General features: G+C 38.7%; 1 protein-coding gene across 1 annotated transcript in view; it reads right to left on the reverse strand.

The window, feature by feature from the left end:
- The window catches only part of LOC117407445 (glutamate receptor ionotropic, kainate 1-like), a 102,585-nt gene that overhangs the window by 42,141 nt on the left and 32,626 nt on the right, over positions 1–27,818 (reverse strand). Inside the window, 3 exon segments of the mRNA XM_059028698.1 lie at positions 4,038–4,091; positions 6,558–6,739; positions 18,582–18,839. Of these exon segments, the coding sequence (XP_058884681.1) occupies positions 4,038–4,091; positions 6,558–6,739; positions 18,582–18,839 (494 nt within the window).

A 27,818-nucleotide genomic window follows, 5' to 3' on the forward strand; every position in this document is an offset into this window, starting at 1 on the left:
AGGCTAGAATCATTTAGCTGTCTTGGTAATAGATAATTATTGATAAGTTATCTGGACGCAAAGAGCGTCTTTATCTCGCAAGGGTGAGAATTGCCTTCTGAACAAAAAATGTATATATATATATATATATATATATATATATATATATATATATATATATATGAGACTTTATTTTGTTTTATTTCTAATAAAACTGTTCCTTTATATTCACTAGAAACGTGAATCTAGTGTCTAGATTATTTTGATAAAGGTCGGCTTCTACAGGACTTGAATTCAAAACAATGTATTTTATTATTAAAATTTAAAACTAGTCCAAATACAAACATACCTTGCACGCTACAGTCCCTATCCTGCTGGTGAAATGGCTCTTTGTTATACAATTGTGGCGGCTCCTTTGGGTAAGCAAGGGAGGCACTGCCACCTCAAAGATTTAAGCAAAAAATAAATACAAAATCACATACTGAGTGATCACATACATTTACTTTTATTTGCATAAATATTACTTATTTTGCACGCAAGATGCTCCACGAATGCTGTTAAGAGCAATATCTGTTGATGGAAAATCTGGCTTCTCTGTGCTGTACTGCTTCCCAGACAGTCGCTGGAGGAGAGGAGGACAAAGGAGATTTTGCCTGAAGAGTGATAGCCAATCATATTCCTCCTACTTTCATCTCGCAAAGTCACACACATTAAAAAACACAGCAAAAAGGAGGCAGGAGGCGGGTCTCCTTCCGCTGTGTCTGCCAATCATTGGTCTCACTCTAGCGTGCGTTGATTTGTGTGGAAGGCGGCAGTAGAGAGAATGAGAAGTGAATGACGTCACCAGTAACTCTTATTTTCATATGTATGTTTGGTTATGTTCAAAAAAACATAACCAAACAAACAAACGTAAAGTGCTTCATTTCAAATGTGCAACTCTTGGTTTTCCGCCATAATTTAAAGTCTGATAGATAATGTCAAGCTTGTAGGTTGGCAGCATTTGTATTGAATAGCATCTTTTCAAATGTAATAGTGACAAAGTCGGACCCGCTGCCTAATATTTTATGCCTCCCCAATTTTTGGGGCCACCAGCTGCTATTGCAATTCAGTATAGAACTGTACTACCTCCCTGCTGATCACCTCCCGGCTGTACAGCTCCTTCCCGCTAGGTGTCCAGATGCGGTGCATCTGCCGGCTGTCCGCTCTCCTCCTCTCCAAGCCAAAAAAGAAGCTGGCGGGGGTGTCCATATCTCTGAGCTCCATGAAGCGGGAGCACACCAGCGCCCCCTCACTCTCTCATTCAGCAGGATGCCCAGCAAGTGTCTCTGCTTCCTCAAGGTTTGTAGAGTCTGCTCCTGGTGGTTTGTGTTCAGGCTGCTCTCTAACTGGATAATTTTAACTCTCTCACTGCTGCGTTCAGTGACCCGGTTGAGTTGAGTGTGTACTGCTGGCAAAAGTTTTTAATCTGCGTTTTGCTGTTGTCCTACCACTGCCTCATATTTTTATAGTGTGGTTTTTCTTATTCTTATTTATTTATTCAGATGAGTGTATGATGTGTAGAAGCGGCCTAACCTTACTCTATATACATATTTGTTGTGAGCGACAATGAGACCAGGTGTATTGTCTTGCATTAGGGTGCAGACACCTCCAGACATCAACCATTATTCCTATCCATGTTAAAATCAACGGTGCAGTTAAAATCTCCCCCCACTACAACCACATCATCATTATCAATACTTAAAATAGCTTGCTTTAGTTTGGTAAAAATTAAGATTCATTCCCTCCCCTTATTTGGTGCACAAATAATAATAAAAGCATACACAGTGTCACTCAACCTCGCCCTCACCTTTTAATAACCTCCCCTTTTCAATCTCTTCAATGTCTAAAATCGTTGCTCCTAGGCTGGGCTTAAATAATATTGCCACTCCTGCACTGCCCCTCCACTCTGCCAGCCACGCCGCCTCATTCTCCCTGTCTGAGTACGTCTCCTGTAGTAATGCTATCCCTGCTCACTTCTGCTCTAAAAACTACCAATTTCATTTAAAAAAAGGTTATATATTTATAGTCTACTGGTTATTTAAAGTTTGCAACAACTATAGTACTACGACTAATAATAATAATAATAATAATAATAATAATAATAATAATAATAATAATAATAATAATAATAATAATAATAAGCTTGTTATCTGAATGTTTGGCAGCGAGTCATATCCCACAAACGTTGTTTAATTTACTTCAAAACAAATGTAATGTTTGTTTTGTAAAATAAACTAAAAATAATTACCATATACAGAATTTACATTGATAAAGAATGTATTGATAAAGAATATTAAAAACAGCCGTCTACAAAGTATTTTATAGCCTACCTAAAGGCTAGCTATTTTTTAAATTACAGTTATATTTACTGCTTCTGACACAAATTACATGAAATGGTAACACATTTCAACCGTTACAAGATAAATATAGAAATATTTGCTATCACACCCTAAAGGCTGCTACCCACCAGACGCCATGCGGCAAGCGGAACTGTGAAGCGATGCGTCAAAATGAATAAAGCCAATACTTTTGATAAGTATCTTTCACACCACAGGCAACGCAACAGGAGATGTGGGAGCAGCACCAGGGCGGCGCGAATAAATAGGATTGAATCCTATTTTTTGCGATTTGACACAGGGCAAATAGGGCATTGAGTAATCAGAGAACAGCTTCAATGCATGTGGTCCAGCAGGATGAAGCAGTATCCAAAATGATAGAGGAAACAATAACACTTATCATTGAAAAAATACCCAGCGCTTTATGACAAAGATCATCACAATTATAAAGATACAGATTTGAAAAATAATATATGGGAGTCCATTTCAAAGGAACTGAATAAGCCTGGTGTGTATGATTTATTGCCATATGTGTTGACATACCGTCAGAGAAGACACTCGTAATTTCCACATTTATGTTGACGAATATGTACAACTCTTGATCATAGTTTCGTCAATATCAATTCTGAACAGTTGTATAGATCTGGTAGTTTTCAAGCCTGTTGCATCGCCTCTGTGTCACTTCTGGTGTGTGGTCATGTCGCTGCGAAAGTGTCTCATTGGCAAATACAAAATCGCATCACTTCTGGTGTGTGGAGACCTGAAGTCGGCTTCTCTGCGCTCATTCTTTGTTGTCTTTTTTCTAGCATTCGCGGTGTTAGTTCTGTCTTTATGTATGCTTATCAAAGCCTCTGCATTTAAAGTTGTCAGTGTTTTGCTTTGCTATGGAGAGGGGCTCCTGCAGAAATAATGTAACATGTTGCCTTGTTTTATTTTATTTTTTGGTGGCGGTGAAATAATTATTTTTGCTGCCTCAGCCACAATATTATCGCTTTTATTTTTCCATTCTTTAATTATCGAAGTTATCTGTATATGTCTCATTTTAAAATTAGTCAGTTTCTCGTGCTGTAAAAAACGTTATCGCACAGCAAAAGTAAAGGCTCTGCACACTGAAAGCATGCCTGTCTGCCCACCATTGAACCGGGTGACGAACCCCTCTCCCAAAAATGAAACCGTGCTGATCACAGTGGCCGTTAAGTTGCTGTTCACGACTTCCCTGTGACAGGCTCAAAGAAAACTAAAGCAAAACTTAAATATCAATTACAAATAAATATTGTAGATTTTCTAACATTTACAAATCAAAGAAAGCATCAACTGTAATTACATTACTGCTTGGGCAACACACATTGAAAAGGACACTTTTTCTAAACCTATTTTAAATAAGAACTTTTATAACAATAAACAATTTGTTTGTATAACTTTATTTACAAGGTGGACATAAAAAAGAAACTATTCTACAATGTACTGCTTTTCATGTAAGCATTTAAATATTTAAGCACATTTGTTGTATAATAATTTTGAATGTGACAGAGCTATTTTATCTGCTTTAATAAACATGTTTAATCCTAAAATAGTTATTTTTAGACCATCAATTGTTGTGAAATAAATTTTACCCTGAAAAATACAGCCCTGATGTAACGATTCAAAAGGACCTTTTTTCAAATCAGTAACACAATGCCTTACCAGTGTGGTGAAAAAGTAGTGATAGTATTCAGTCATCATCCCCATGGAAAGGATCTACAAACAGACAATAGGCAATGAATACAAAATCTCCACAATACCACACGACAACAGAACAGTACAGACCTGGGCCTGGTCTCCCTGTACGTACAGAATGATCCAGTGCATCCAGCCTACTATTATTAGTAGTAGTCACAGTAGTAGTACATATTTTATTATACTTTTATTTGCATAAACTATTCTTTCATAGAAATTATACTTAATATAATATTTTATGTGCGATTGAAGCAAAATAGCCACTGAACTTCAAAAGTACTAATTCGCTGTTGTAATTGAACTTCGTTAAAAAAGCACACAATGTAATTACAATAATTGGAGTAAAGTTATAGATCGGGGGGCATTGCAAAATCCAATAATAGACAGTTAAGTACTATTTTTTTATTGGTTCAGTACTATTGAATGTTTATACGTTATCTCTATTTGGTTTAATAGTACTAAACAGCTCAGTCTAAAACTGTCCTGGTTTTGTCATCTCACCGTGCACCTTCATCACTGATATTCACCTTCACTCTTTGAGATCATCAAACCTTAGCATCTCTGAATATACAGAACTAGAAATGTCTCAATTCAGATTCTGAAGACCCCAAGAATAATGTGTCCGAAGAAGAGTTACCACTTAAGGCAAGTTTGAACACACACACACACACACACACACACACACACTAAATCTGAGACCTAAAAGGCCTGCAATAAATCCCTCAGGTGAAGAAGTCTTCAATTTAATTTACAAAAGAATGGGCTTGTGTGGCAGGGCAGAAGCCCTGCTGCTGTAAATAGTGTAAGGGTGGCAGAGATGAGGTTAAATCTGCCCCTGCCAGCAATCACATGTGTGGCCATTCCCCAATTAAGTAATTGGCGAGTGGCCACATGTATAAAAAGATTCAGAAATCTTTTGTTTATTGGAGGCGTTTGGGGGGGGATGTTTGTGCTGTGATTTTTGTGCTGGTGGGCAACTTAGTAGTGAAGTCTAATGCCCAGCCTACACATGTGTTGTTCTTTTGTTTAAACCTTTTATTAAACAAAAAACAAACAAAACACAGGAAAAGGGCCAAAATAAATGAACAGCACACTTGTAGGCGTTGCTGTGTGCTGTGCTCTACCTCTGAATTGTAAGCATGCCTAATTCTAAACGTGATCCATCTACCTAATGCTAATAATGCCTGTAATTTCACTCCTGCCCGAGTCAATGCCCCCCACACACTTTTGCCTCAATGACAACTTTACGCCCCCTGGGCGTTGACTCGGCAGAATTAGGTACTATGGATAGTGTTTGATTGAAGGGCTTTGATTTACTGCGGCATTGTATTGAGCTATTTTTTTGTCAAGAAAATGTAAATGTATACTGTAGTTATTTACCATCATCTTTTGGAATATAACTGTGGCAATGCGCCCCGCCCCTGTGTGTATTTGTGTGTTATGTGTTGTATGTTGCGTGTGTTAATGTTGGTGTATAGTCATTGGTACACGGGATATAAACGGGTCTGTGTTTCATGTGTATTTAAAAAGTGTAGATTTGTATTTAGGCACGAGGAGAGCACAAATCACTTCACGTGCTGGTTAAATGTAATATGTGAGCACGGGGTTGCACAGAATTAATTCACGTGCTGGGATTCAAGTGGATAATTAATTAGTAATTGAATCCCAGCACAACAGTATATATAGAGACACGTAGCATTCACTCAGGGTTGGGTGTTCGAGAGTGGAGAACGGGTGAGAGAGAGAGAGAGAGAGAGAGAGAGAGAGAGAAGGAGAAACGTAAAAACGTAAAAACGTAAAATAAGATCGTAAATATAAGTGTTTGTACTCACCGTGTTTGTTCGTCTCCGTTTCACCTGTGTGTTAGTGTCTAGTCGTTTTGTTTGTCTCTTTATTTTGGCGTGAAGTGCCGTGTCCTGTTTTTGTGTTGTTTCAAACCTTTTATTTTCTGTTCTGTTTATTAAATGCTGAGCGCGATCACGCGCTCAGCCTCACCAAAACCCCAAGTCTCTGTCTGTTTATTTCCTGGCTTCTGGTCTGACACCACCCACTCCGGCCGTCTTTGTGACAATAACACATATTGTTCCAAGCTATCTATTATTCTACATAAAGGCTTGAGTCTCAAACTATTCTTTAAGTTCCTAATTGGAATATGTAACAAGCAGTGTTTCACATTTCATTTACCAGGAATTCTCAAACTTATTTATACATTTGTATTAATTCCAATGTAAGTCAATGTAACATATACATATCTTTGCAAAGCCCCTCTATTCTTATTTTGGGTCCCTTACACAGCTTCCAGCACTGCTCTGATCTTTAGCGCCATAATATCTTAATACGTTATAAAAAAGGCTGCTCCCCTTTATGTCTTTTCTAAATTGAGCTATACAATAACAAATTCATCTACCAGAAAAAAAAGATTCCTATGAGAAATGCATGCAAGTAAAGACTCATACCAAATTGACAAAAACAGTTACTGCCACTCACCTGTTTAAGAATCTCTGCTGTTGTTTGGTGTGTGCAGTCGAATATTACAAAGAACTCTTTGCCCTTCTTCATTTCTTTCAATAGAGGTCTGGCATCCTTACTCATCGTGGGGAGTTGCCGGATTCTAATTCTGATATTGTATCTGGATGGTGCTTTGATAAGCTCCTGCAGGCGAATTAACCCTAAAAGACAAAATCCAAACAAGGCCTCTTGTCTTTTCAGATTACATATAATTGAGAAACCTTTAAGTTATTTTCTAAATGTGTTTTTTTTTAATAAATGCTGATGTTCCTGAATGATGTTGTTTATTGAATTGAATTGTTTTAAACAAGCATGTGAACATTTCATGAATCAAACTTTATCAAATATGTATTCATAGCAACTCGTAACATTATTTAAAAAGTTAAATCTTTGTGAACAGAGCCCAGTTAGAGTCCTGCATTGGGTCGGGTACCCGTGGGTGACCCACAAAAGCGGATTGGGCTCAGGTCGGAATGTCTGAATCACCAAAAACGTGTAATGCAAAAATTAAGCTGACAAATGGTTTTTGATTCAAAAACACTTTATATACAAGAAAGGAATACCTCCAATACAATCATATAAGCACGAGATTTAAACTGACTTTGGACAAGGCCTTAGTACAGCTCAGTGCATATGTTTGTATCAGAAAGCACGGATATCCATGGAGTCAATTCGAAAGAGATGAAAAGACTGACAAAACTTTACAATGTTTGATATTTATACCTTTGTAAACAATTGTTGTTGACTCCACTCCCATTTGTCTTACTCCCATTTGTCTTACTTCTGTCCAATGATAGGGGTTTCCACCTAGAAGGGTGCTTCCATCTTGTCTTTCAGTTCCCCTCCCCCATCTCACACTATCTCTGCTAATCTGCCTTTTGGCTTTTAGCTCAGACACCTATCTGTGACTTTGAGTCGTGTTAGGCTATGCAAAACTGCACTTAGCCGGTTTTGCCGATGGGAAATGAAAGAACTCGAAACTTACACAATACTGTATAGAAACTTAATATAAAAGCATATTAAAACAACTTAACTATAAAAGACACACATAATGTAAAACTTATAATTAATAACATAATTAATACCTCAAAAAGCCATCACTACAAACGTTTTTTGTCCTTTCAGCGTACTCATCTGTAACCCTTTCCCAAATTAGAAGGTAAATGTTACGGTATTTTCTGCACTAAAGCAGGAGGTGATTAGGGAGGAGTCCGCTGACTAAGCAGTGTTCTCGGTTTGTATTGCAGCTTGTTTGATACGTCGTCAGATACTTTTATCACATCTGCTTGGTGATATAAAAATGTCTGTGGACGAGGTTAATAATATTATTATGTAGCGGATAATACTTTGAGAGGTAAATCAGAATTCTTTTGGAATCGCAGTGAAAGAAAATAATGTACATGTGTGGATTCGTTGCTCATTATGTGTTTGTGAACGACAGCCACAAAACGGGTACACATCTCTGCAAAAGCACAGGTGTGGCTCCCGTTCAACTGGTGGCACGAAAGGATGAGACAGGTATTTTATAGTAAAGTAAGTAGATAGTTAATGTTACAATGTTAAAATATATCCAGACCACTAGAGCGAGCTACCACGCTGTATAGTCAATTCCTGGGGTAGGCAATCCTGGTACTGGAGTGTCACAGACACTTCTGGTATTTGTTTTACCCAAGCCCTAATCGATTCAATTGGTCAGAATTACCATGTGTTCCAGATATTTAGCAATTGATGATTAAGAGATACCTACAAAACCTGCAGGATTGTGGCAATCCAGGACCAGGGTTGCCTACCCCTGGCCTATTCTATAAACTCAATCTGTGAAGAATGGTAGATATATCTGTGTGTGAATGTGAGAGCGTGAGCGTGAGAGAATCAGTCGACGCAGATAAGGGACAAACACTTGCAGGTTCGGGTCGGGTTGCAGGTCATATTAAAGCGGGTCAATCGGGTCAGGTTGTGGGTAAGATGGTGCTGCAGCGGGTTGCGGGTTCGGCTTGGGTTTTGAATCTGACCTTCACAGGACTCTAAGCCCAGTCTTTCTCAATAACAATGATCAACATTCCTGTAAAGAACGTAAATGTTAGGTTACTTTGTCTTATAATTATACTATGTAACCTAGATTTAATAGCATGCCCTTGTTTACATTTATAGGACTGCTATAGACATGTATTCTGGATATTAATACTAGCTAGCCTTTTAAAATGAAATGTTCTACCTTTTATAGTGTTGGTACCTCTTGCATCCCAAGATATGGGGGTGTGCATTACCAAAATGCATGTATACACAGGTAAATGGATATACAGTATGATATCAAAAGAGTAACTTGCACTGTGCCAGTTTGCATTATTATACAGAAACCACCAGTAAAATTAAATAGGGGCTCTGGTCAGATATTCCATTTTAAAAATAAAAAAGTTTTAATTTGTACCCAGAAATATACAATTGCAATACATAATGAAACTTAAATATAAATTCCCTCTGAGGAAACTGCTAACATTCGATGTAGGTGCCACTAATCAAAACAATAACCTATAAACATATTCTTAATGCCAGTTTAACTGCAGCCACTTAACTGTAGAACATGTACACCAAGGACAAAGACGTATCACTAATAATGAATGGGCTGGAAAGTATGGGTGGAGCAGTCCTGTAAAGCATTAGTCCAATTACAGCAAGTAAAATAATATATATGACCATTCAAATGTAAAACTATCACTCGAAATGTCTAGTGTGCCCATAGAAAAGCAGAGGCAGTTATATTCATTAATTTCAACCTCAATGGTTGATTTCAAGGGCATGGTATTTTTTTAGGGTTTTGCAGAGCAGGGTCAACTCGAAGTAGACATGGTACCACTGAAAGTGGGAGTGACCAAAAATGGCAGATGTTTTACAGATCTTCTGGTTTCACATATGAACATTTCCAGTTTGAAGCTGCCGATTTCCAAATCTATTTCTTTTTTTTAAAAAAAATTTTAGTCGTCGCCAATTATTTTACCCCGGTTTTCACCCCAGTTTAGCATGCCCAATTAGTATCTGTATCCCCGGCTCACCGCTCGCAACCCCCCCCGCCGACTCGGGAAACGGAGGCTGGAACACGCGTCCTCCGAAACGTGCTCCTTCCAAGCCGTCATTTTTCGCACTGCAGATCCACAGCAATGCCACCAGACCTATAGTGCCGGAGGACAACACAGATCTGGCGGCTCTGCTGCAGAGCCACAGGCGCCCTATCGGCCACAGGGGTCGCTGATGCGCGGTGAGCCGTGGATTCCCCTGCCGACCTAAGCCCTCCCTACCCGGGCAGCGCTCAGCCAATTGTGCGCCGCCCCCTAGGAACTCTCGGTCACGGTCAGCTGTGACATAGCCTGGACTCGAACCTGCGATCTCCAGGCTATAGGGCACATCCTGCGAGGAGTGCCTTTACTGGCTGCGCCACTCGGGAGCCCGATTTCCAAATCTAAATTTAAAACCTTCACACCCATAATGCTTGCATCTGATAAGATAACCACATTGAATTTATAAGTATATAACAAATATTGCCTGTAAACATTGTATATAAAAATTGACAACATACACTTAATGCACAACATTATTGTTATTTATTATGATTTATTTATTAGCATTACAAAATGATACATTATTCCATTGCCACAGCTAGCTTTAATAAAAATCAGCCTTATAAATGTGCTGAAGAGAAAATAAGTAGCATCCCTCAAACATTGCAATGTACACTATTTGAATTTCTTCAATGAAAATAGTGAAGAACATTTTAGTTGACAGGGTGTTTAACTTAGTCAGCAATGTAAGGTTCTATAGAAATTCCAATATAAAGTTGCTATTGCTACAGCAAAACCTGTGGTCCCATCCGTGCCAGCTCTTTTTCTAACTTCGGTATGAATATATATATTTTTTTTGAAGTCTACAGTATATGCCCAATTCACAAAGCTGTATATTTGTTTCATTCTTACCTTATTAACACAAGACATTTTTCTGAAAGGCATATCTTCCCGTTCAATATTGGGTCCCATATTGAATTATGTTAAAGTTCAGATTTAACTCAGTGCTGGGACAAATAATCAAATAATAAACACTGCATGAAATAGAATAGTTGGCAAAAATATTCGTTCATATAGCAGAATTTATAAATTACTGCTTAAAGATATCATGCATAAGAAACCAATGCATAAATTAAGCCTGAAATAAATAACAATCATTCAACTGTACAGATGAGTGTTTCTCTTCTTTCTTTAATAGGTAATTACTCCTTATTTATTATTGTAATAGGGTAGAAAATACTTTTTAGGCAATTCAGAATATTTTAATAATTTACATAATAATTTGCTTGTTTGGTTGTGTGACAGAGAGAGAAAGAATTCGAACTGTAATCTCCCTCCCGACCTAGATGGACTACCTTGACGGTAGGCGGAAACCGGAAGGTGACCGTATTAGGGGGTGCGTGTAGTTGCAAGTACCTGGAAGGATTCCATTGCAAAGCTGCAGGGCGGCCCCCTATTGAAGAAACCATGGCAACGGGTTGATTGTAAGGAAGAGGTTCTGGGTACAAAGGGGAAGCAGCTACATCAGTACAGCGCCTTGCGCTGATGACGACACCCAGCCGGAGTCTGTGTGTTTGTTATTTGTTTGTGTTTTTGTCTTCAGCAGAGGAGGAGTGAGTCGGGAGCTGCAGCCGCGGAGCTAGAACTAAGACCCGGAGTACGTACCTCACAGCACAACACAGCACAGCACCAGTACTCACCACGACCCCGGAGAAAGAGCAGAGTTTCGTGCACGGAGGATTGTGGTTACAGGAGTGTTATTGTTATTTTTGTCAGGACTGTAAACCTGCCGTGTTCCCCGCCGACACCATTGCTGGTAGAGGAGTGGTTAATTATTATTATTTGTGGTTTTTGCCAAATAAACACAGACTTTTGGGAGAGAACTCTGGTCTGGACCTTCACTTGTATTTACACCACTCACATCCTGTTCACAGGTTGTTAGTATCTTATTGATCCCAGAATCTCATCAAGCTGCTTCTTGAAGGATCCCAGGGTGTCAGCTTCAACAACATTACTGGGGAGTTGGTTCCAGACCCTCACAAATTCTCTGTGTAAAAAAGTGCTTCCTATTTTCTGTTCTGAATGCCCCTTTATCTAATCTCCATTTGTGACCCCTGGTCCTTGTTTCTTTTTTCAGGTCGAAAAAGTCCCCTGGGTCAACATTGTCTATACCTTTTAGAATTCTGAATGCTTGAAACAGATCACCACGTAGTCTTGTTTGTTCAAGACTGAATAGATTCAATTATTTTAGCCTGTCTGCATACGACATGTCTTTTAAACCAGAGATAATTCTGGTCGCTCTTCTTTGCACTCTTTCTAGAGTAGCAATCTCCTTTTTGTAACGAGGTGACCAGAACTGAACATAATATTCTAGATGAGGTCTTATTAAGGCATTGTAAAGTTTTAACATTACTTCCCTTGATTTCAATTCAACACTTCTCACAATATATCCGAGCATCTTGTTGGCCTTTTTTTTATAGCTTCCCCACATTGTCTAGATGAAGACATTTCTGAGTCAACAAACTCCTAGGTCTATTAAACCATTTTGGCCATTTTGTTTTAGATTTAGATTTGTCTACTTTTGGGATGTAATTGTTTTGCGCCTCTAGTACTACATTTTTAAAAAAAACAGCCATCCTTTTTCTGTGGATGTTTTCTCTATTTTACTCCAATCTACTACTGTTAGTCTCTGTTCCATACCTTCATAGTTTGCTTTTCTAAAATTGTAAACCTTAGCTTTGGTCATTACTTTTGGGGTTTTAAAAAACACTTCAAATGAGACCATGTTGTGGTCTGAGTTTGCCAGTGGCTCTCTGACCTCTGTTTTATTTATTCTGTCTTTGTTATAAATCACTAAATCAAGGCATGCCTCCCCTCTAGTCGGTTCCTTGACAGATTGCGATAGGAAGCAGTCATTTGTCATTTCCACCATTTCAATTTCGTCCGTCGTGCTCCCCACCGGATTTTCCCATTTTATATAGGGGATGTTGAAATCCCCCATTAGTACGGCTTCTACTTTGCTACACGCATTTCTAATGTCATTGTATAACAGATTATTTTGCTCAGCTTCTGAATTTGGCGGTCTATAGCATGCTGCTATTATTATACCCTTTGAATTTTTGTCCATTATTTTGACCCATACGGATTCGGCGTTGTTTTCTTCGTCCAGATTGAATATCTGGGCTTCAAGACTATTTCTTATGTATAGCACTACCCCTCCGCCTCATCTGTCCTGCATGTCTTCCTATGCAGTGTATACCCACTAATATTATATTCGTCTCCATCACTCTGACAACCAAGTTTCTGTAACACATATCTGTGGAGGACTGTCCCACCCCTTTGTTTATTATTTATTTTATATTATGATTTATGCTTATATTACGGCAAAGCACCACTTATTTGTTAGTTTTTTTAAAAAAAAACATTGTGAGGATGCGTGACTGATCAACTGGTGATTTATTTAACTAGCTGACAGTCACGCATCCTTATTAGCTCATGCAGACGGTGACCATCTCCCGAGTTAATTCATTGATTAACTGTTGCTAATCGGGAGATGGTCACTGTATATAAACCTGCAGCTCTCTACCCTCGCGGAGAGTGTCTGAGGCGAGACGGGTTTTGAGAGAGAGAGGAGAGTAAGCGTATAAAAACAACTGCTAAGCGTGTTGGTTTTTACACCAGCACGATACTTATTTGTTTATTTGTTTGGCCAACGTGCTCTTTTGTTTCTGTCTTGTTTGTTTAAATCTTTTGGTTTATTTATTTAATAAAACGCTGAGCATCGTTGCGTTCAGCTTCACCATTTCTGTTACTTCCTGGTCCGTGACGTCACATCACATGCCACTCAACAGCGCTCGGCCACACTATCACATCGTCATTACTTGTTAGTGCAGTAGCTTCAAGTTCTAACATTTTGTTTCTGAGACGTCTAGCACTTGGATAAATACATTTAATGGCTGTCTTACCTGAGTTGTTGCCCTTGTTTTGATGTGGTCTCCCTTCTGTTTTGTTGTTTTCTCCCCTTCCTTTCGTGTTTAAATGCTTCTGAACCTCCTCAAGGATCCTTTCTCCGAGTAGATTGGTTCCCTTTTTGTTTAAGTTGTAGAATGTGCTCCAATGTTCAAGAAAGGTGAAGCCTTCCTGTGTGCACCACGATTTCAGCCATGCATTTTGATTTTGTATTTCCAGCTGTCCGTATGGTTCTTTGCAAGGTGCTGGCAGTATCCCAGAAAATACCACAGTTTTGGTCTTGTCTTCTAATTTCCTTCCTAGCTCTCTGAATTTGTTTTGCAGGGATCTTGGCCTGTCTCTTCCAATGTTGTTTGTACCGATGTGGACGACTACTACCGGGTTGTCTCCTGAGCCTGTCCACATTCTCAGTGATGTGCGTGACAGAGGCTCCTGGAAGTCAGCACACTGTTGTTGTAAGGGGGTCCAAACTGCAAACTGAACTTGCTGTGTTTCTCAATATGGAGTCAACAATAATAATGACCTCCCATCTTTTTGCTGTTTATAGGGTCCTGGAATTTGTTCCTTTTGTTCTCTTGATTTTGGTTTTGATCATCTAAATTTTGAAGTGGCTCGAATTTGTTGGATGTTTTGATTTCTGGTGGTTGTATTTGATGAAGTTTCTTTTTTTCTCTGCTTCTGCCTACCTGAACCCAGCTGTTTTGATCCTCTTCCAGCTCCCTGGTGGCTTCCAGTCTGCTAGGGGTGCTGACTTCCGTGAATTGCATGAATTGTGGGTGTGCCAGCTCCTTGAAGACCATGTTAATTTTTTTTTCTTTTTCATTTTTTTGGAAGTTTAGTTTAGCTTCTGCAGCTGTCAACCTGCTTTCAAACTGCTTCTAACTGCTCTGTACTTTTCCACGACTGTACTTCTCCCACGCTGTCGCTGGGAAGACTGCCTGGCTTTTGTTTGTATCTGTGTTGTGCTGCTGGCTCTGCCCCTCCCCCACGTCTCAGAATGGCGGCAAATTTCAATCAGCTGCTCTGAGCTTCAGCTTATCAGAAAAAGACACGCAGCTGTTATACTTTAAGCTGCATTGTTTTCTGATTAAAGCAATTCAAGATGTAATTTCTCCTTACTGCTTCTAACTGCTCTGTACTTTTCCACGACTACTTCTCAGCGACGGCGTGTGGAAGCGACAGCGTGGGAGAAGACTCAAATTATGACTTGCACTATTGTAGATTTACAGCCAGTATTTAAAAATATACTGTAATAAACATTGTGATTGGATCATTTTTATATCATTAACCTAAAGTGTTGGTATTTTAGCTCTGTTCGTAGACTAAGGATAAGAATTGTGTATAATTTACATGTATAACAGGTTTATAATAATTGGTGAGCAATTTTTTCAATGGGCTCATCCAGCTGAATCACACGCACCAGCACGAGCTGTCAAACTAAAAGGAATTCCAACCGCACCTCACATAGCATAGTCTTCTCTTGCTCGCCAGAGATTTTAAAAAATACTGCATGGGGTAGTGTGTGTTCAACGCTGATGAAGCCTACAGGCGAAACATGTTCGTGACCTAGAACTGCACATTTAAGAAAAATGTTTTTAATTTAAATAAAGGAAATAATTTCAAATTTTTGAGTGCAGACCTTTTTTGGTTTTCTTTTTCAGGTGTAGTCTTAAAATATAATAGTGTGTCATCTGCATATGAGTGAAGACTCACACCATGACGACGTATGATCTGTCCAAGTGGCAGCATATAGATATTAAAAATTAAGGGTCCTAAAATAGATCCCTGTGGTAGATACCGGGCTAGGGTCAGATGTATAGCCACCCATAGAAACACACTGCCTACGATCTGACAAGTAGGATCGGAACCACTGTAAGACAATCCCAGTAATACCCACACAACATTCCAAGCGGTTAATTAGAAATGCATGGTTTACGGTATCAAATGCAGCACTAAGGTCAAATAGAACCTAAATGGTCAGTGCACTCGAGTCAGCGGCCATGGACAGATCATTAACAACCTAAACAAGGGCTGTTTCAGTGCTGTGTCTTGATCTAAAACCTGACTGCATTCATAAATATCACATTCTGATAGATGACTGTAGCTGCTGAGCCACTACGCGTTCTAGGGTTTTAGACAGAAAGGGCCGAGTAGAGATGGGCCTATAATTACAAAGAATATCTGCGTCAAGGTTTGGTGTATGTAAATGCTGGTGGAACTACTCCAGAACTCAGTGACTCATTTGATATCAGTCACCACAAGTCTCTATGTTTAGCAAATAATACAAGTATAGTACACAACGCTTTCTTATGGATTTTTTTTTGTCTCCCACTTCCAGCCAATTCACTTTGAACAATCTTTGGCAGTGAATCTTGGATTGTTATTAACCTTCCTCACAATTCTTCTACTTTTTCTTGGTAAAAGAACCTTCTTTCTTCCAGATCGAGGGAGCGTTGTGACAGTACCATGAGTGAGTCTTGTAGGTCTTTATAATAGAAACAATAGTTGAAATCTTCTTGTATCCTTCTTCAGCTTTATGACAATAGTTTTCTGCCAAAGGGCTTCAGACAGCTCTTTACTTTTTCCCATATTGACTTATTGGTAATGACTGTAATCACCCTATTCCTAACCCTTTTATACGATCTAAGAATGTTCACCTGCAATCCAGCATTTTCTAGATTTATCATATTGAACATTCTTGCACCTTGTAGACAACACTATCATAGCATCATAGGGTATGAATACTTTTGAATTATCATTCTTGGAGTTTTGCAAAAAAGTTGCTGAAACCAAAATAATTGTAAACATCTATTTCTTGTAACTTTTTTTCCTTATCCACAAAAGCAAAACTTTTGCTACAAATTATTATTTTTTTTAAATATTTTTAATTTGTTTATTTGAGAGAGAGAGAGAGACAGACACACACACACACACACACACACACACACACACACACACACACACACAGAGTCACCTCCAAAATTATTGGCACCCTTGATAAAGATGAGCAAAAAAGAACAGAATTAGTTCACATGCTGGGATTCAAGTGAATAATTAACTGGTAATTGAATCCCGGCACAACAGTATTGTGACGAGCCACAGTTATCACAGCGTCTTCCCCTTTAAGAAGATTGAGTTGTAATAAATGATGCGCACCACTGGGCACTAATAAGGCGCGTGGCTCTTCCTACAGGAGAGCGGTTCTTTTCGTGGACTGGGTTTGCCCTGTGGTTTTTGGTTATTTTTCTTTACCTTGGTTTAGTTTTCTTTAATTCTTAATTTTGTTATACTTTTGGTGAGAAGTACTACGAAGCTACGTCCCGGTAGGACTCTTCAATCCCTAGTAGGAGTGGGTTTGGACTGTTAATTAAATCCACAGAGTGAACGGTGTGTATTGACAAACACTGAACCAGATAGTAGGTCAGTCGGTACTTTCTATATATTCCCTGGAAAATATATTTAGGAATTTCTATTTTTATTATATTGTATTTTTTCTCTCTTTTCCTTTAATAGATGCACAAAGCACTCACTCAGGGTTGTGTGTTCGGTGAGTGGAGAACGGGTGTGGAGAAGGAGGAAAAGTAAACTAAAATAATAATTGTTAGTGTTTAGACTCACCGTGTTTGTTTGTCTGTTCATCCACTGTTTGTTTAGTGTTAATCCATGTTGTTTGTCTATTTATTGTGGCCTCAAGGGCTGTGTCCTGTTTTCTGTTTAAACCTTTTATTTTACAATAAAACACTGAGCACCGCAGCGTCTCAGTTTCAAACCGAGTACTGCCTGTCTGTGTGATTCTTTCTGACCTGACATCATCGCTGCAGGTAGCCTGTCACAGTGGTATATTTAGTTTTTTAGCTATTGTTTTGTACCCACTGCCTGATTTATGAATGTCAACAACCATTTGACTCTTTTCATTTGTGAGTTCTTCGCCTTTCCCCATGGTGATGGATGACAAATTGATTTTATATGCGTGTTACCTCATTTTTATACCTCAGTGAAACAGGAAGCCATGGAAGACCACAGTACAGTTCCTTAAGACTGAGATGAACTTGAAGTAGAATGTTAATCCAGATTTAATTTTGTTTGATTTTATTTAGAAGAATCTTTAGGGGTGCCAATAATTCTGACACCAATCTTTTTGAGAACATTTTTTATTACTTGTTAATAAAAAACGGTTTTCTCTGAGTAATTGTATTAGAATAAAAGAATATGGTTTTCCCATATATGAGCATAAAATATAGCTCATTACCTGTGGTGTTTATTTTATACAGCCTTTTGTGCTCATCTTTATCAAGGGTGCCAATAATTTTGGAGGTGACTGTATAATTATATATAAAGCAGAACAGAACAAAACAAAACTTTAGCCCAGTGTAGAGTCACTTTGAACACAAACTTTTTTTTTTTGCCATCAAAGATTCTAATTAAACCAATGAGGCATACAATAGTAAAAATGTAATTTCTAAGAAATGCTATGATGCATGCATCTTTATTATGTGATTAATTTTACGCTGCTACCATATATGAACTGGAAATTCCCCAGGGTACTCGGGTACTTCAACCTTTTTTAGATTGCATACCCTTTCACGATTCATTTACATTCATTTCAAAACTTAATTTAATTCACTGCTCACTCAAGAATCACTGGGTATGAAGGACATTGAAAAACAGGATAAACAGTGAGGGTTGTGATAGCCTCGACCCAATAATAATTGAAAATCATAACCCTCCTAAACCTTCATTGTAAGTGCTACTGTAGGAGCCAATGAATAGCAGAATTCCCCTGTCTTCCCCATGTCTGATGTCACTGTCCATTTGCCACATGTCTCTATGTAATGCCCAAATTCTTGGCTAGCAGCTAGCATAATCTCCATGCTACCAAATTATACTGCACAGACAAAAACAATAAAATAGTGTGCCTGTGTTTGTTTCTTGTAAGGGAGATTTTTAACCCAAATGAAATTTAAAAAAAATGGTAACATACCTGTGCTATCTTCATACACCACTGTAACTGTTTTCCATTTGTAATATTGCACTATGTCCAAAATAGCTCTGCTGATGGAAACATAATCTGGGTAGAGATTGATGTAAAATGTGTCTTTGTTATCCACTGCAGGATGTTTCCACCGGGTCTGGATATGAGGAACTTCTAATGCATTACAGATAGACTGCACTGCACTTACAGATGAACTGTGAGATGGACCAAACACAGCAGCTACACCCAGGGCAAGCTGGTCACAAGCTTAAGAAAAAGGGGGAGAAAGTATTAAAAGCATTAAAATCTATATTATATAATACATCCGTTTCCAGTCATGGATTACATTATCAAGCATGTTCCTGTAAAGCAAAATTAATTGAAAGTAAACTCAAAACCTTCAATTGTAATGTTTATTGAATTTCCATTGGAAAACATATTCTTGTTATAAAACAAATATACGATTTAAATAACTAGGGTGATGCTGATAGCAATTCCCTTTAAGAAGTTGGCAGGTATTTATTAAATGGAATAATTAATAATTATTTTTTTAATTAATAATTAATAAAGCAAATTAACTGCTCTCTCTGTTGCCCCTTGTTACACAATTGAGTACCAATCAATAACAATCCTACAGTGTGGTTTAATATATAACCTGTCGTGATCAAATTAAAAGTACTCATATTTTAACCTTTTATCCTCTTGATATGCTTGTTTCATCTGTGCAGAGAACTGTAGGATTGTAGTCCTGGGCAAGAGGTAACCTCTGCTTACACCTGACTAAGAAATACACCTCCCAGTGTGCACAGAGGCAGCTCCTAAGTTAGGTCTATGGAAAAGCCACCTGTATGTGATGATTCAGTTCCATTTGCTAGTTTTGCAACATATTGTCAGTTTATGGCCTGAGTGTAGTGAATTAAGAATGATGGTACGACAATGTGCTCTAACAGCGACGAGGGGCATTATGAGACACGAGTACTTCTAACCCCCATTGTGTTATTTCAACACATCACAACATCCCGGAGAAATTGATTATAAAACATAATTGCTAATTACAAACATACCAATTTGGCATTTATATTTTGATAATGATTTTCAGTGGTGTGTCCTTCCAAGTGTTCAGATGAGCAGCGCTGTGTGTTTGTGTGAGAGAGAGAGCAAGAGTCAACTGAAGTACTTGGCAAGAAAAGAACAAAACTAAATATATATTTATTATTGTACAAATAGTTATAACTATTCATTTCATGTTTATTTTTTAATAGCTACACATTACTAGAGAACATTGGATACTGACTTTGAATATTACCATTCATGCATGTTGCTAAAAATACTGTCCATTACTTGGATGTTACTGAAAAAGAATGGTGCAAATGTTAGTGTAGATGGAAGAGTTAGCTGCTGCTGCTGAGTTAGCTGTTGTTGAGTTAGCTGCTGCTGCTGTTGAGTTAGCTGCTGCTGCTGTTGAGTTAGCTGCTGCTGCTGTTGAGTTAGCTGCCGTTGTTGTTGAGTTAGCTGCCCCTACCAGTAGGGATGTAGGACCGTGCATTTCTTTCTTTGTGACTTGCTTGCTTCTGATAGATGCCTCATTTCTGTGACCCATTATGGGTATTATTTTGCATGATTCAAGCCAAGCATTGATGAGAATATGAACAGCACTAGACCTTGATATTAGTACTGCCAGTTCTCAGGTTCAACATCATTGAACCAGCGTCATTTATAGCCATTGGCACCAGTGAGTATCACGCATGAGAGATTTCTAGGTGATGTTGTACGATAAACAGCGGATGTAAATAAGAGCAGGGGAGTTTTTAGGCATTTACGATCTGTATTTGTGTAGTGAAAGTACAGGACAGAGGGGATTATTAAATTCCACATACCTCATTCCAGGTTTTTTTTTGCTTATTTGTTTCCTTTTTTTTCCATTGAATGTTAGTGTTGCATATCTTTTTCCTGACTCGTCTCTTTTTATTGCAAAGTCGTGTGTTGTACTGTACATGCTTGCTTTATTGTAATGGGAGGGGTGGACAGAGACAAATTTCCCAATCTCCTTGTTTTAGTTTTCTAACTGCAGGGGGTATGGTATTGAGGGGCAAACTGTAATACTATAATTAAAATCATTTTAAGTACAGGAATAAAAACAGTAAAAGAAAAAAAAAAAACACACGAGTGGTGGTGCTCCTCATATCGTAACGCATGCAATTGGTGCACCACTCTTCTTCCTCCCACACCTTACTTCCTCTCTGCCTCCTTCTCCTCACCTTCCTCTCTCTTGGCCTGTGGAGGTGATGGGGTCTGCTGCGCCAGTAGCCAAAACCATCCGGACGCACAGGACACCGTCCCCACCGAGTAGGCCTCACAGAAGCAGGGGTCTTCATAGGGGCAGTCCTCCCAGTCATGCACATCACACACAGGAGGGTCCCTTCAGCCTTCCACTGCTCCTGTTCGGCCTCCCAGTATGGGGGTCCCATGACCACCATCTCCTCTTGCTGCTGCAGCTTCCTTCCCATCGTCCTCTTCACACAGAAAAAAAGTAATTTAAAAAAAAAATAAGCACCTGCAGTACCTGTTCCGGCCTGAGTCCAGGAGGCGCTGATGATCCCACCTGACACCATGTGTGACAGGGAAGCCGAGATGGTGATGTCAGGCCAGATGCAGGAACAAAAACACTGACACTGCAGGTACGGTGCAAAGGCACTTTTGTTATTCACAAATAACAAAAATAAAATAAAACCTTTAAAACAACAAACACACTTGCTCACAGAGCGAAACAAAAAAATGTAAACAAAAACAAAACTCACTAAACACCAAAAACACACAGATCAGGCTAGGCAGATTGCTTTCACTGATCCTATGTTTTTACTTTTTAAACTCACTCTGTTCACTCTTGTTCTCTCCTCCGAATAACTCACCCAGAGCAGGGAGAATTGCAGGCTTTTATATTAGTGACCGAGCTGCCAACCTCACCCCTGCCAGAACACGTTCAACAATAACAAAACAAAAATGCACTGCTATGCTGTCATATATAAAAATACATGAATTATAATAAAACAAAACAGATACAAAATAACACACACTAAACACAGGGGCGGAGGGATACCCCGTTCTAACATAAATAAACAATACATTTTTAAACCATAATACAAAACAAATACATTTTACAGCCTTTTCATGTGCAGGGCTCCTAGCCCTGTCACACACTCCTTGATATGTGTTTTTTTCCCCCCCATGTGACGTCACTGAGATGGGCATTTAAATTTTAAAAGGACGGAGAAAGTTTCAGCAATTTTTTTAAAAACTTATTGTAGAACATCCAAGTATTTTTTATAGTTCCTGAAGTATTGTATAATATTCTCTAGAGTGTCCTGAACCAAACAAATAATAACACCGTGTAACAATTATTATTATTTTTTTTTGTTCCTGGGTAGTAAGTGTTATTTCCTAATTGCTTATGCCTCAAAAGTATAGAAAATGGCTATTCCCCACAAACTTTGCTTTTGTGACCAGAACAGTGATATTTTGAAATTTACCTATTTTCCAGAACATTCCAGATAGATTCAGTGCTGAGTAAACTTGGAGTAACTTCTAGAACTTTCTAGAACTTTCCAGTAATATAAATAGTAGTATAAATACAGGGGCCTTAAGCCCACCAGTTCAGTTTAGTTCCAGCTGCCTAAGTGGATACATATCTGCATTTTTCTGAGATGGCATCAAGAGGCTGCAAGCATCCGGCAGACGCATTTTGCTATGTCTGCGGCCAATTTATCAAGACAAGAGCGAAAAAGTACTCCGTGGAAGCATCTGCTAAGATGTGTGAGGCCTACAAGGCATATTTCGGCATGCCTGTCGGGGATCAAGACAAACCCTGGGCACCTCATTTCACCTGCGAGCACTGCAAAAAAACTCTGGAAGGTAAGATGGACAATTGTTGCTCGGAATTTTGTGTTATAAAATGTGTTAATTTTTAAAATTGTAAAAGTTTTTAATTTTAAAATGTTTTACAATTTTCAATGTTATTGAAAAAATATATCACATATGAAAAATGTTGCGAGAATCTCTTACACATTAGTCATGGGTGAAATAAATGTATTTTTGTAGGATGGTACAGAGGGGAAAAGAGAGCCATGAAGTTCGCTATCCCAAGAATTTGGTGGGAACCCACTGACCACTCAAGCAACTGCTACTTCTGCATGGTGGACCCTTCCAAACGTCGGACTGGCAAGAATGCACCTGCCATCACGTATCCTGACCTTCCTTCATCCATCGCCCCGGTGCCACACTGCCATGAGCTCCCCGTACCCACTCCTCCGGAGAGAGAGCAGCCATCTTTAGAAGAGAGCAACAAGTCAGAGAGCGAGGAAGATGTTGTAGATCCAGATGACAATTTCAGAGGTGGAGCTGAGGAGAGAAACCCATACTACCCCAACCAAAAAGACCACAACGACTTGATTAGAGATCTTGGTCTCACCAAGTCCAATGCCGAGCATTTGACGTCTAGGCTCAAGCAGTGGAACTTGTTGGATGAAAGTGTGCAAGTCGCAGATCAGAGGAAGCGTCACCAACCTTTTTCCAGCTTCTTCACCCGTCAAGATGGGCTCTGCTTCTGCCACAATGTGACCAGTCTGTTCGAGGCAATCGGAATCGCCTGTAACCAGAATGAGTGGCGCCTCTTCATTGACAGCTCATCCAGGAGCCTCAAAGCCGTGCTGCTCCATAATGGTAACAAGTACCCGTCTCTTCCTCTGGCTCACTTGGTGCACCTCAAAGAGGATTACAACAGCATCAAGACCTTGCTGGACGCCTTGAAGTATGATGAGTACGGCTGGGAGGTCATAGGAGACTTCAAAATGGTGGCATTCCTGATGGGTCTCCAAGGCGGTTTTACCAAGTTTCCCTGCTATCTTTGCCTTTGGGACAGCAGGGACACCAAGGCGCACTACCACAGGCAGGACTGGCCACAGCGGACCGAGTTCTCTGTGGGGAGGAACAACGTCAAGTGGGAGCCACTGGTGGACCCCCAGAAGGTGCTGATGCCACCACTGCACATCAAATTGGGCCTTATGAAACAATTTGTCAGAGCTCTAGATAAGGAGTCGGCAGCCTTCAAGTACCTTCAAGACTTCTTCCCTAAGCTGTCTGAGGCAAAGGTCAAAGCAGGTGTCTTCGTCGGACCACAGATAAAGAAGATCCTGGAGTGCAATGAATTCCCCAAGCAGCTCACTAGTAAGGAGAAAGCGGCTTGGAACAGCTTTGTGGCAGTGGTTCGGGGCTTCCTGGGCAATCACAAGGCCGAAAACTATGTGGAGCTGGTTGAGACTCTGGTGAAGAACTACGGCACAATGTGCTGTAGGATGTCCCTCAAAGTCCATTTCCTTGATGCTCATCTTGATAAATTCAAGGAGAACATGGGAGCGTACTCGGAGGAGCAAGGCGAGCGCTTCCACCAGGATATACTGGACTTTGAACGCCGCTACCAAGGACAGTATAACGAGAACATGATGGGAGACTACATTTGGGGGCTGATTCGTGAAAGTGATTTACAGTCTAATCGTAAATCTCGAAAAACTACTCGCTTCTAAATCTTTTGTAGTCATTTTTGTATTACTTTAGTATAAATACATGTTATTTTGGATTCATATGTTGTTTTTTTCTGACTTTATGTGAACGAAAAGACACAAATTTGCCCGTTTTCTCATTGGAAATAGGTAAATTTCAAAATATCACTGTCCTGGTCACAAAAGCAAAGTTTGTGGGGAATAATAGACATTTTCTATACTTTTGAGGCATAAGCAATTAGGAAATAACACTTACTACCCAGGAACAAAAATTGTGTTACATAGTGATTGAGTTCTCTACTACTAAAAATAGATTTTGTTTTATTAATTTCAAATGATAGAAAGTCAGTCAGCTAAAAAAAAATGACTAAATAAAAAATCACTCGGGTAAAACAATGTCTTGTAATTTGCACAACAAAACTTTCAGGGAATATTGTTAGGTCCCTCAAGTCATAGAATAACATGTTTCTATACATATATCTCTTTGAAAATAATAAGAAGAATACATAATACAAAAATATCTAACGTTTAAAAAAATAATAAATAAATAAATAATAAAAAAGAGAGTCGTTTTCTGAAGTTTATAATTTTCTCCAGAGTGTTATGAAAAAAAAACTGTAAAAATAGATTTTTTGTAAATTTTTATAGGAAAAATCTCAGTGTCTCTCATTCCTGTCGGTAACAACTTGGGCCGTGACGCTATCCTGTCACAGATGTCTTTTTTGGAAATCATGTTTTTTTTCTGTTAGATTTCGAAATGTCACATTTTCTATTTGTAAGTTTTTCGTTAAATATATGGAAAACTACAAAGCGGTATGTAATTTAAGATGTTAACGTAACATTATTCAACAGGTTTCATTCGACTTTTTGAATCTAAATTTGATTATTCTAGGGTGATGCAAAACTTTTGGCCATAACTGTACAACGTTAGGAGGCTGTTCCTATTGCACTTGACTGTTTCTGGGGTTACTGTAGCCCAGTGGTTGGCAAGTAATTTAAATAGCGGGCCAATTGATCCCCTGGCAGTAACGGCCTAACTAAAACTATTGAAACTGAAAATTACCTTCTCTGTCTGATCTGCCATCCCAGCATACACTGGGGACGCACCAGCAAAACAGATGCACGAAACAGGCTGACCCAAGAATCTTTGGAGGGCTGCCTACGTATCGCCATCACATCTGTCACACCTGGGGCCGGTTGTACTAACGAGATCAAAAAACAGGATCGGATCCGTGCTCACTGGAGCCGGAACTTGAAAAGGCATTGTACTAAGCGGATCAGGATCAAGCTTCACTGATCCGAAATCTTGATCCGATCCTGGAGCTGCGCAGCCGTTACTAGGGAAACTGACCAATGAGAAGCGAATATGCGTGGCGCAGAGACCGAAGATTCTGAATGTCAGAAAATGAAATGCATTTAATTTAAACGACAGAAATCAGAAGCAACTACTGTACATGTATAATTTAAAACTTCAGCGATTCTATAAAAAGAGATCGAGTATATTAATACCGATATCTGGATTTGTTTTGTGTTTTTAACTTCTAAAAATGTTTTAATAAATGTTACTGTAATCACGGCCGTGTGTATTTTCTGACGGACACACAGATATTTTACAGCGGTATAGCCACCATACACCCAAACAGCTAGTGGCAGCGTCGGTTCAGAGCAAATTATCAACACATTTTGAGCAAATGTAATCAAGTGCTGACAGACAGCTGCAACTGGAAAATGTCGCAGACAGGGGGAGATTGAGACTGTGAAAAGGTAAGCTTAAGTTATTGAAAAAAAATAAATTGGGGGGGAAAAAAAATGATATGCATAAAAAAAAACTGCAACATTAAATCTAATTAAAGCAGTGATTTAATTGTAATCTATACCATGAGAACGCCAGTATGACTTCGTCAACACAGAAAACGTAGAAATATTTATGAAACCTCATTACGCAGTCAGGTCTATTTTTTTCTGTATCTATACGGCAAAAACAGAAATGTCAGATATAGCTAAACAGAAACTAATTTTGTACAAAGTTTTTCTAATTGATATTATCTTAATACAGTACTGTTACAGCTACTTTTAAATGCGTTGTTGCTTAATGTTTTCTAAAACGTTAAATGATCTCCGTTTCAATCTGAAAGAAATATTTTTGGATATCCCTGAAAGCATGTTTTAAAGTTTATTAAGTTATCGTTACAATTTTCCAAATTCAGTATAGTGCTTATTTAAATATTATTTTAGCAATTTTAAAAAGGTTTCAGTTATGTATTTTGATGATGCATGGTCCAATTTAAAAACGTTCGATCAAGCTCTGATCCGATTCTAATCTTGGTCTAAATTAAAAAACATGCTTGATCTGATAGTTGGGTCGTATTCTTACTTCTTCCTCGCCGAAATCCTCAAGAGGGTTTTGCCTATCTTTAAAAACCCGACCTATACGTGTCTGACGGTTTCGAATAAAACGAATTGCATTTAGTTCCTCAATTTTTCAAAAGTGTGATCAAGTTCTGAATGTTCTAAAACTTTGTAATATTATTATTATTATTATCCCTGCCAAGGAGGCTTTTGCGGGCCAGACATTTGGCCCGCAGGCCGCCAGTTGCCGACCATTACTGTAGCCTTTGACCTTTTAACTGGAGAATACACATCCTTGACACAACTGAGGAAATATGCAATATTTACAATGTATGATTTACTTTAGTACTGTATGAAGAAACTGAAGTATTTGATCTTTGCAGACGCTAAAACAATAATTGAAGTGGATTGTGTATGGGATTAGTAATGGTAAGTGTTCGGTAAAAACTTTTTTTCAGTGCCGTTAAGCACAAGAAACTGAGGACTATTATCTTACTGATAATTTATACTTTGTTCGATAACAAGACTTAATTGAGTGTTCATGTGGTAATTGAATTTGGTTTTCGCTACTTAAAATGTTTGTCTCTCACATTGCGGGGATGTTTTCATGAGTTCCTCAGAGTTTGAGTTTGAAATCCCAAGAAAGAGTTTGAATCTAACATCTGTGTAATTTGTGGAGATTTACAAAGTGATGAGGAATGTGATATTGTTCCTGAACCTACCCAGAAGATATGTGAAATACACATTAGAAGAGGGTGTTTATGTGGAAATTAATTGTGGTAGAATATGGGGTCAAACTGTAGAAGGGAGATGCATAGGACCCGAATAGTTTGCAGTCTTTTACCATGGAGAGTAAGGTAGGCATTAAAAAAATATAGGTGAAAATAAAAAAGAATTGTAGTTCTTGCTGTTTAAACAAAAAAAATGACATCTCCCAGAATGCCATAGCCATCCAAGAACACAGATTGACTGGCAATCAGTTAAACTTTAAGACCTGTTCGTAATAATACAAGCCAGATGGCTATAAAAAGGACAGGTTTCAAAGACAGTAGCTGTATGTGTAAAGATAAGGAACTGTGTATATACCTGAATATGGTGTATGTTAAATCTGTGATTTGTGAATAATATATTTAAGGTCAGTAAGCCGGATTAGCATCTGACTGAAAATTAGGGATCCTGTTAAGTTTAGTTAGCGCGCCAAAGCAGGAGCTAGGATTTATTTCTGTTGTGTATTGTTTGTTAAAAGAAGCCGTGTTTCCAGTAGAAAAGGAACACAAATAAACAAAAGGTACCGTCCTGTTTAAACCCATCCTTTGTTGTTCAGAGTTCTTTATCCACCAAAGAA

The sequence above is a fragment of the Acipenser ruthenus genome, chromosome 8 (assembly GCF_902713425.1).
Source record: "Acipenser ruthenus chromosome 8, fAciRut3.2 maternal haplotype, whole genome shotgun sequence".
Classification (NCBI taxonomy): Eukaryota; Metazoa; Chordata; class Actinopteri; order Acipenseriformes; family Acipenseridae; genus Acipenser; species Acipenser ruthenus.